The sequence below is a fragment of the Tursiops truncatus genome, chromosome 6, assembly GCF_011762595.2.
Source record: "Tursiops truncatus isolate mTurTru1 chromosome 6, mTurTru1.mat.Y, whole genome shotgun sequence".
Lineage (NCBI taxonomy): Eukaryota > Metazoa > Chordata > Mammalia > Artiodactyla > Delphinidae > Tursiops > Tursiops truncatus.
In genome coordinates, this window is record NC_047039.1 from 7,807,543 (window position 1) to 7,817,714 (window position 10,172).

The window sequence follows — 10,172 nt, forward strand, 5'->3', positions numbered from 1 at the left end:
GCCCTGGCAAAGCAGTACCCTCAGAAGCACACCTGGGAAAGATATTTTCTGAGGGTAATCCATCCCTGACCCTCACCTAAACTTTTTCCAATGAAAAATCTGTGTGCTTGGGCTTCCCTGCAGGCGCAGTGGTTGAGAGTCCTTCTGCCGATGCCGGGGACACGGGTTCGTGCCCCGGTCCGGGAAGCTCCCACATACCGCAGAGCGGCTGGGCCCGTGAGCCATGGCCGCTGAGCCTGAGCGTCCGGAGCCTGTGCTCCACAGCGATAGAGGCCACAACAGTGAGAGGCCCGCGTACCACAAAAAAAAAAAAAAAAAAAAAAAATCTGTGTGCCTGCTAAAACAACCAGATTTTCAGCTATTCCTTGCTTCTGTGTTCTTTCCACTATCCATGGCCTGCCTTTACACCGGTACAAAAGTTTGGGTAGGAATCGTAAAAGAAACCATTCTATCTCATTTATTCCCATTTGGAGCGCCCAATTTAAGTATGGGACCCCACATACAGAGTGAGTTTTCTTTGAGCTTCCCCATCCAACGAGACTCGATTTCCACGTCTTTCATGGGCCTCAAGCTCTGCCGTGCCACAAACCTCATGCAACTTTTATGGCTTCTTTACTTTATGTGCCTTTTTTTTTTTTTTAACCGCTTACCTGTCTTCAAAAACCTTCTCTTGTTCCTGCGTAGGGTGACTACCCTATGATATTTATTTCTAACATAAGGTCACCCTCCGTAGCAGACAATAATAGCAAATAACTGATAACGTATACTTTGCTCTCTCCACCCCCGGTCGCGGCAGCCTCCGCTGCTTTCACGCCTAGCACCCTGAAAATAAAAAAAAGAAAACAAGGTTTTTTAAAAACCCTAAAACGCTTTAAAATCTAAAAAAAGACGGGGGCGGAAGAGCGAATCCTCCCCGAAGAATCCGCGGGTAAGTCACTTTCGCACACTTCCAGAACCTGGGCGACCATTGGTCCCCAACCGGAAAGCTAGCGGTGAGCCGCCCGCGTGCCCTCGCCCGCGCACACCGCGCGTCCGCGTACAGGAGTCCGACCACCATGTTTCCGCGCAATACGTGTCCGCCCACCAAGCGTCTGCGCACCAGACGTCTGCCCACCACGTTTCCACGCACTACGTGTCCGCTCACCACGCGTCTGCGCACCAGATGTCCGCCCACCACGTGTCCGCCCACCGCGTTTCCGCGCACTACGTGTCCGCCCACCACGCGTCTGCGCACCAGCTGTCCGCGCACTACGTGTCCGCCCACCACGCGTCTGCGCACCAGACGTCCGTCTACCACGTGTCCGGGCACCAGGCGTCCACCCACCACGTTTCCGTGCACTACGTGTCCGCTCACCACGCGTCCGCGCACCAGATGCCCGCCCACCACGCTTCCGCGCACTGTGTCCGCCCACCACGCATCTGCGCACCAGACGTCCGCCCACCGCGTTTCCGCGCACTACGTGTCCGCCCACGCGTTTGCGCACCAGCTGTCCGCCCACTACACGTCCGCGCACCACGCGTCCGCGCACTACGTGTCCGCCCACCACGCGTCTGCGCACCAGACGTCCGCCCACCACGTTTCCCCGCACTACGTGTCCGCCCACCACGCGTCTGCGCACCAGACGTCCGCCTGCCACGTGTCCGGGCACCAGGCGTCCACCCACCACGTTTCCGCGCACTACGTGTCCACTCACCACGCGTCTGCGCACCAGATGCCCGCCCACCACGCTTCCGCGCACCAGACACCCGCCCACCACGTGTCCGCACACCACGTTCCGCGCACTACGTGTCCCCCCACCACGCGTCTGCGCACCAGGCGTCCGCCCACTACGTGTCCGCGCACCAAGCGTCTGCGCACCAGGCGTCCGCCCACTACGTGTCCGCGCACCACGCGTCTGCGCACCAGGCGCCCGCCCACTACGTGTTCGCCCGCCACCTGTCCGCGCAGCGCGCAGCAGCGCTGCCTTGATTCTACTCGGCGTGGGAGGCGGATACGCCGAGGGCTTGCCTTTGCCGAGTTGGTATGTACGTATATTTGGTTTCCTTCTTACCCGGGCTGCTGTAATTTTAAACCCCGGGAGCCCGAGGCCTGTATTTATACAGAAATGTGTTTCTCGAGGCCACCGTGCGTACCCTTGGGTTGCCTCTTGGAAGTATTTGTGTCATTTGCAGGGGAGTCCCCGTTTTAATTTTGTGTGTGTGTGTGTGTGTGTGTGTGTGTGTGTGAGATTCAACGCATAATGACATTTATTAAAATTTTTAAATACACAGGAAAACGATGCTACATCTTGTTAAAAGCCACCCTCATATTTAAAGACATACCAGACACATTAGAATGGAAGGGAGGGAACGAGAATGGAGACAAGGGACGAGAGGAGGGAGTCCTCGTTCTGATCAGTGATTACAGGGTGCTGTGAAGTCATTGGGAAAGAGGAACTCCATTCTGGGACCTTGAGAACAGCAATATAAACGGATAGTCAAATGGGTTAATAATATAAGTTGATCAGGAAGGAGCTCCCTGAAGAAATGGCATTTCACTTGAGACTTGAAAGATAACTGTTCTTGATCTCAGGTGGTACATTTTCTTTCATTTCTTTTTTTTTTTTTTTTTTGGAGTAAAATTGCTTTACAATGTTGTGTTAGTTTCTGCTGTACAGTGAAGTGAATCAGGTATATGTATATCCCCTCCCTCTTGGACCTCCCTCCCATCCCCCCCAGCCCACCCCTCTAGGTGGTCACAGAGCACTGAGCTGTGCTCCCTGTGCTCTACAGCAGGTTCTCAGTAGCTATCTGTTCTACACATGGTAGTGTATGTCAAACCTAATCTCCCAATTCGTCCCACCCTCCCCTTCTCCCCCATGTCCACATGTCCGTTCTCTACATCTACATCTCTATTCCTGGCCTACAAATAGGTTCATCTGTACCATTTTTCTAGATTCCACATATATTCATTAATATACAATACTTGTTTTTCTCTTTCTGACTTATTTCAGTCTGTATGACAGACTCTGGGTCCATCCACATCTCTACAGATGACCCAATTTCATTCATTTTTATGGCTGAGTAATATTCCATTGTATATATGTGCCACATCTTCTTTATCCATTCATCTGTCATTGGACATTTAGGTTCTTTCCATGTCCCAGCTATTATAAATAGTGCTGCAATGAACACTGGGGTACATGTGTTCTTTTAAATTATGGTTTTCTCAGGGTACATGCCCAATAGTGGGATTGCTGGGTCTTATGGTAGTTCTGTTTTTAGTTTTTTAAGGAACCTCCATACTGTTCTCCATAGTGGCTGCACCAATTTACATTCCCACCAACAGTGCAAGAGGGTTCCCTTTTCTCCACACCCTCTCCAGCATTTATTGTTTGTAGACTTTTTGATGATGCCCATTCTGACCGGTGTGAGGTGATACCTCATTGTAGTTTTGATTTGCATTTCTCTAATAATTAGTGATGCTGAGCATCTTTTCATGTGCCTCTTGGCCATCTGTGTGTCTTCTCTGGTGAAATGTCTATTTAGGTCTTCCACCCATTTTTTTAACTGGGTGGTTTGTTTTTTTGATATTGGGCTCCATGAGCTGTTTGTATATTTTGGAGATTAATCCTTTGTCCATTGCTTCAGACCAGGACAGCTGAAAATTAACAGACTCCCAGGGAGGGCCATATGAGCTTTGAGAGCCTGTGGTTTGGTAGTCTCTTGGGAGCCAGCCCCGAACTCCTCTCTCTGGCCCTCGAAGCCCCCTCCAGCTTCTCTGAGCTTCAGACCACGGCTCCAAGCAGAGCCCCTATTGTCCTGTGTGGTCCCGCTAAGATGTCCTCCTGGCAGGTCTGGGAGTGGTCGGGGCTGGGGAGATGAGCGCTGCTGCCAGCAGCTACCCCACGGCCCCCCGTGTGTGGGTAACCTGCACTCGCACATCACTGAGGCCTCGCTGTGAGCAAAGTTCAGCCCTGCGGGGCGCCTGTGCTGTCCGTCTGTGTGGGCCACTCCCTGGGTTCTGCCTGCGTCCACTTCCAGCAGCCGGCTGAGCGGGCCTTGGAGACCACAAACTTTGATGTAAGGGAAAGCTGACCCGTATCACGTGGCCTCAGCGGATCCCTCTTTGAGAAAATCTGGTGTGGGAAACGTCTTCATGAAGAACCTGGACAAATCTGTACGTATCAAGGCACTTCGTGATTCTTTTTCTGCTTTTGGAAACATTCTGTCCTGCAAGGTAGGGTGTGATGAGACCGGCCCTAAGGGTTATTCCTTTGACCAAAGAGGCTGCCGACAAAGCCATCGAGAAGATGAAGGGCATGACCCTCAGTGACCACAAAGTGTCTGTGGGCAGATTGAAGTCTCGAAAAGAGCGGGAAGCCAAGCTTGGAGCCAAAGCCGAGGAATTCACCAACGTTTACATCAAAAACTTCGGGGAAGAGGTGGATGATGAGAGACTGAAAGAGCTATTCAGCCAGTTTGGTAAGACCCTAAGCGTCAAGGTAAGTGAGAGATCTCAGGGGGAAATCCAAAGGCTTTGGCTTTGTGAGACACAAAAAACACCAGGATGCCAACAAGGCCTTGAAAGAAACAAATGGAAAAGCAATCAGTGGGAAAGTCATTTTCCTCCGCTGTGCACAGAAGAAAGTGAATCGGCAGGCCCCGTTAAAGTGGAAATTTGAACCGCCGAAACAGGAGAGAATTGGTCACTGTCAGGGGGTGAATCTCTACATTAAGAACTTGGATGACACCAGTGGTGATGAGAAGTTCAGTAAGAGTTTTCTCCTTTTGGATCAGTCGCCAGTGCCGAGGGGGGCGCAGGAGGGTGGGGAGAAGCAAGGGTTTGGCTTTGTCTGCTCCACATGCCCCCAAGAGGCAAGCAGAGCAGTCACTGAACGGATGAATCGTGGGCTCCAAGCCGCTGTGTGTCACCCTGGCCCAGAGAAAGGCTCACCTGCCCAACCAGTATACGCAGCGGGTGGCAGGGATGAGAGTGCTCTCCACCAATGCCATCTTAAAGCAGTCCCAGCCTGCAGCTGGGGGCTACTCTGTGCCAGCGGTTCCACAGGCTCAGGGAAGCCCTCCGTGTTACACACCTAACCATCTAGCACAGATGAGACCTAATCCACGCTGGCAGCAAGGCTTCCAAGGAATGCCAAGTGCTATATGCCAGTCTGGGCCTCATCCAGCTCTTCGCCATCTGGCTGCATCTGGGTCTGAGTGCCCCGGACTGCTTGGCTATGGACTTCGGTGGCTAGCGCTGCCTAGCGAGGTGTGACTGATAGCTGCCCGTCTGGAGGCGGTCCCCCAGCTTTGCAGAACTTACCACCTCGTGCTGCTGGTGCTACTGCTACTCCTCGGGCTGCTGCACCTTACAAGTCCACCTCAAGGGTATCCCTCACCCTGCCGTACAGCCTCTGCAGACACCCCAGCCTGCAGTCCACGCACAGGGCCAGGAGCTGCTGAGCGCACCCACACTGGCCGCCGCGGCACCTGCACCCCTCCACCCCGCCAGGAGCGGAAGCAGGTGCTGCGCCGGTGGACGTTTGCACCGGCTCACCCGGACCGTGCACTCAAAATCCCCTTATGAGGGAGGGAGTGGGCTGTGGTTACTCAGTGGTGCACTAGGACCGTCGGTGGTGCTGGAGAACATCTGTTTCCTTGATCTGAGTGGTGGTTACACAGTGTTTGCTGTATGTTCAGTCACGAAGCTGCGTGTGTGATTTGTTTATTTTTCTTTATGTGTATTAAACTGCATCTTTTATCAATAATTTATGTTAAAAGTTTAAAAATAAGAACCACGGCAGAGCACAGTGGATTTTTAGGATAGGGTAACGATTCTGTATGATACTACAATGGTGGATAGATGTTATACATTTGTCAAAACTCACAGAATATACAACACCACAGGTGAAACTTAGTGTAAACTATAGATTTTGAGGGATACCGTGTGTCAGTGTAGGTTCATCGTTTGTAACAAACGTACCACTCTGGTGCAGGGTGTCGATAATGGAGGTGGTTGTACATGTGTGGGAACAGGAGGGAGCTGTCTGCACTTTCTACTCAATTTTCCTGTGAACCTAAAACTGCTCTAATAAATTGACTTTATAGATTCACAGGCATAGAGAACAGACTTGTGATTGCCAAGGGTGGAGTGGGGGAGAGATGGATTGGGAGTTTGGGGTTAGCAGATGCAAACTAGTACATACAGAATGGATAAACAACAAGGTCTCACTGTATAGCACAGGGAACTATATTCAATATCCTGTAGTAAACCATAATGGGAAAAAAAAGCATAATTTTAAAATGGAGTTTAAGTCATTGCACTCAGGAAGGGTCTGACTAGTGAATGAGGCAACTGAAAATGAAGCATGCTCTTTAAACAGGGTAATTCATTTAGGGTTACATAGGATGTGCAGTGGATGTTTTTTTTCTCAAAGGTAAGGACGATAATAAGGAGGGCATGAGAATTCCAGCAAATTAAGATAAAGGAAGAAAGCACCAACAGAGCAACACTAAATCCATTTGTGTTTCCCTGGCAGCTTAGCCCAACAAGACCTGGGAAAGAAGATTGGAACACTTGGCTCACTTAGGAGAAACTCCTGCCCGAAGGTCAGGACAGTAATTTAATCAGGACATCTGTGGGTGGAAAGGAAAGAGTCTGTCCTGAACACATACTGATCCCCAGACACATATTAGATCTGCTTTTCCAGAACTGTGTGTAGGAGGGACTCAGAAGTATTTAGAAAATGTTAGGTTCATAGTTCCCATATTCCCTAATGCACAATTGAACAATCTCAAATATATGGAGGACAGAGTTCCAAACCGAGTATTAAGACAGCTGAACATTTGATGCCAGCACAGCCCACAGGTTGCTTCTTTCCTTTGTGCAAGCCCATTCACCAATCTGAGCCTTGTTTCCTCCATCTCTAAAAGAATAAGGTGTCACTACTAGCCTACGCTGTGTCTATGGCAGCAGATGGTGAGCATATGGCCTGGGTTCCGTGGGCGGGAATCATATGTGCAGTGCAGGGTCTCCTGGGAGCCTTTCCTGGGGACTGCAAGGGAATGCTCAGCCCTGATCTAGCACCGACCTCCATATTTCTAGTCCACTAGCCCACCATTTCTCTCCCACTCCCATTCCAACCTACAGCCGTGCTCTCAACCATACGCATTGTTGGAACCCAGAATAAAACTTTCCCAGCAGCATTTTGCATTCACTAAGAAGTCTCTTGGAGAGGGTCTGCAGAAGAGAAAGAAATACAGCTATAGTGGTGGTGGGATTTAATACAGAATAAGCACGAAGAGTAGCAGAAAGAGGAAGAGGAGAGGAGAAGAAGGAAATCTATACCAGAATGAGCGTGATGCGTTTTTCAAGCTCTATTTCATTTCATCATGAAAAAAAAAACCTCTTACAATGCACTTTTAGAGAAAAGGAAACTTATCTGGAAAAAAAAAAAAACAGAAGCACTGATTTGAAAAGGTACATGCACCCTAGAGTTCATATTCATAGTAGCACTATTTACAGTAGCCAAGAAGCAACCTAAGTGTCCATCAACAGATGAATGGATAAAGATGTGTTGTATATATACATACAATGGAATACTATTCAGCCATAAAAAAGAAAGAAATTTGCAGCAACACGGATGCGGAGGATATTATGCTAAGTGAAATAAGTCAGACAGAGAAGGCAAATACTGTATGATATCATTTATATGTGGAATCTAAAAAAAATACAACAAACTAGTGAATATAACAAAAAAAGAAGCAAATTCACAGATTTTCAGAACAAACTAGTGGTTACCACTGGGAAGAAGGAAGAGGGGATGGGCAGTACAGGAGTAGGGAATTAAGAGATACAAACTATTAGGTATAAAATAAGCTACAAAGATGTTGTACAACAAAGGGAATCTAGCCAATATTTTATAATAACTATAAATGGAGTATAACCTTTAAAATTTGTGAATCACTATATTGTACACCTGTAACTTCCATAATATTGTACAGCAACCATACTTCAATTTTTAAAAATAGTAAAAAAAAAAAAAAAAAAAGAAGAGGCTGAAGCTCAGAGATGCTAACTAATTTATCCAAGGGCCTGTTAATCAGTAAAAAGGGAGTGTAATCAATAAAACTATGCTCTGTTGCCACTTTACAGACTCAGAATCCTACAGTCATGGGTCACTCGGGTACAAGCCTGCCTCAGGGGCAAGAATAAACCCTAAGTTCGTGTCTTCTCAACTCCCGGTCCCCCACCATCCCTCCAAGGAGGCAGACCTAATGAATGACCCTTCCCCAGATCCACGTCCCTGCAGCTCCGGGGAAGCGTTGTTCTACTCCACTCCCGGCAGAGGGCAGCCAATCCTGAACGTAGCACTGAACTGGCTCTTCCTGTCAAGGGCCAGGAGAGGGCTCTAACCCACCCACTCCAAAAAGAGAATCTTTCTCAGAACGCTCAAGGTTGCCAAACTCCAGCCAACATTTTATATCAACCGTTTGGAAAACGAAGACCCTCAGCGAACTTCCCTGGGGGAAAGATTCCCTGCAGCGTGGGCCTCCAACAGGAGAACAAATCCGCATGTGAAGAGAAGGCTTTCCCTTCTCCACTGTGTCTGAACACCTACGTAGCTCTTGGTCAGGCCACGACACCTTGAGATCCTTTGCTTCTTGGAACACTGTAAGTTCTTGCCGACTTCCTTTCTGGCCTGAAATTAAGCCTGTATTTTATCACATCACCTCTCTGGGCTCCTGTGTTCTCAGTTGGACCGGAAAAACGAGCAGACATTTACCTGCCGTTTTTCCATCAGTGTACGTTTGAAGTTACAGGGGAAGTGCCCAGGCCTGAGCGTGAGGATGCCTGGTCTCTGCTCCTGTTCTGCCTTGACTGTCCCTTCTTCTCCCATGATTTGTAGAAGAGGAAGTAGCGCCGAATGGCCTAGGGACTCTTTTTCCTCTAACCCTGAAGAAGCCTGTCTCCCCTGGGTGTCCTTCCAGATAGAATGAGGCCAGCGTTCAGCCCCACCCAGCCTTGCCCAGCGCTATAAAGGAGGCTCCCAGACAGCCACCCCCAGGCAGTTGCAGCTCTGTGCCCTGCTCAACGATGAGGCTCTGTCTCTCTGGGTTCCTCTTCCTCTTTGTGATCTCATTGCCTTCAGGTAAGATGATGGATACAGGTCTGATCATGAAAATGAGGATCTTCTAAGGACTGAGGCACATGAAAAGCCCTATTGGTGTAAGCCCAGCAGGGAGACACCAATATCAGATCAGCAGACTAGGGGCAAGAGGTGGGTCAGTGGTGTTCGACCCCTGCCCTGCTCCTCTGTCACTACATCCTGAAAACGTGCCAAAGCTTAAGAGACGGGAGCCCATTTCACCACATGCAGGGATCACTTTCCAGCTATCCAAATTCCTGTTTCCCTCAACTTCCTCTGATGAGCGTTGGACTCAGCGGCCCTCGCCGAAATGTAACAGCAGGTGAGAGGGTAGAGTCCTTCACCAGGAAAGAGAGGACAGCCCTAAGATCTCCCCCAGCCTCTTGAGGACTGATTTTTCTTTCTTGTGTGTGTGTGTTTTTCCCTTCAGGGAACGGCTTGTTTGGAAATGATGGAGTGGAAATTCGTACTTGCACTGCGCTTGGGGGCAGATGTTTCTTCGGCTGTAGAATAGGATGGAAATGGGTTGCCTACTGTCACAATGTATTGTCTTGTTGCCTAAAACTGAGGAAACATAATCCGCCTCAGGCCAATGAACCATGAGCCTCACTTCATGGGTCCACATTAAAAGGATACGCAGATGGCTAAATGGACAAGACCTCCAATCTGTGCGTAAGGATGGTGGACGAGCTATGGGTAGCAACTGTGCGTAAGGATGGTGGACGAGCTATGGGCAGCAACTGTGCGTAAGGATGGTGGACGAGCTATGGGCAGCAACTGTGCGTAAGGATGGTGGACGAGCTATGGGCAGCAACTGTGCGTAAGCATGGTGGACGAGCTATGGGCAGCAAACGGGCGCCAGATGCTAACCAATGTACTGGCGAAATTCCAGGTGTGTTTTCCTAAAGGGCATCATGGCAAAAGGCATTCCTGTTCTACTTTCTGCCCTCCAGTCTCCAATCGATAATTCCTATGGCCCATTCAGAATCAGTTGATCAATACGTGACCACAGGCTCAAGGAGATGACATCCACTGAGC

At 49.4% G+C, this 10,172-nt stretch overlaps 1 protein-coding gene and 1 pseudogene across 2 annotated transcripts; both read left to right on the forward strand.

Moving 5' to 3' along the window:
- The first annotated feature begins 3,860 nt into the window (after positions 1-3,860).
- LOC101336158 (polyadenylate-binding protein 4 pseudogene) lies at positions 3,861-5,705 on the forward strand (annotated as a pseudogene).
- A 2,926-nt stretch (positions 5,706-8,631) lies between these two features.
- DEFB136 (defensin beta 136) lies at positions 8,632-9,934 on the forward strand. 2 transcript variants are annotated; one of them, XR_012332252.1, is made up of 2 exons: positions 8,632-8,659; positions 9,565-9,691. XR_012332252.1 is itself a non-coding variant. In XM_004320931.2 (2 exons), exons 1-2 carry the CDS (start codon positions 9,083-9,085, stop codon positions 9,735-9,737), a joined length of 228 nt encoding a protein of 75 aa, XP_004320979.1. In that variant the 3' UTR covers positions 9,738-9,934. The 2 variants fall into 2 exon arrangements, 1 of the variants encoding a protein (XP_004320979.1); XM_004320931.2 differs by lacking the exon at positions 8,632-8,659 and adding an exon at positions 9,083-9,137 and having other exon boundaries at positions 9,565-9,934.
- Positions 9,935-10,172: the final 238 nt, after the last annotated feature.

Coding starts and splice junctions, on each gene's coding strand:
- DEFB136 (XM_004320931.2), top strand. CDS start 9,083: ATGAGGCTCTGTCTCTCTGGGTTCCTCTTCCTCTTTGTGATCTCATTG. Junction 9,138..9,564: donor TGTGATCTCATTGCCTTCAG/GTAAGATGATGG, acceptor TTTTCCCTTCAG/GGAACGGCTTGTTTGGAAAT.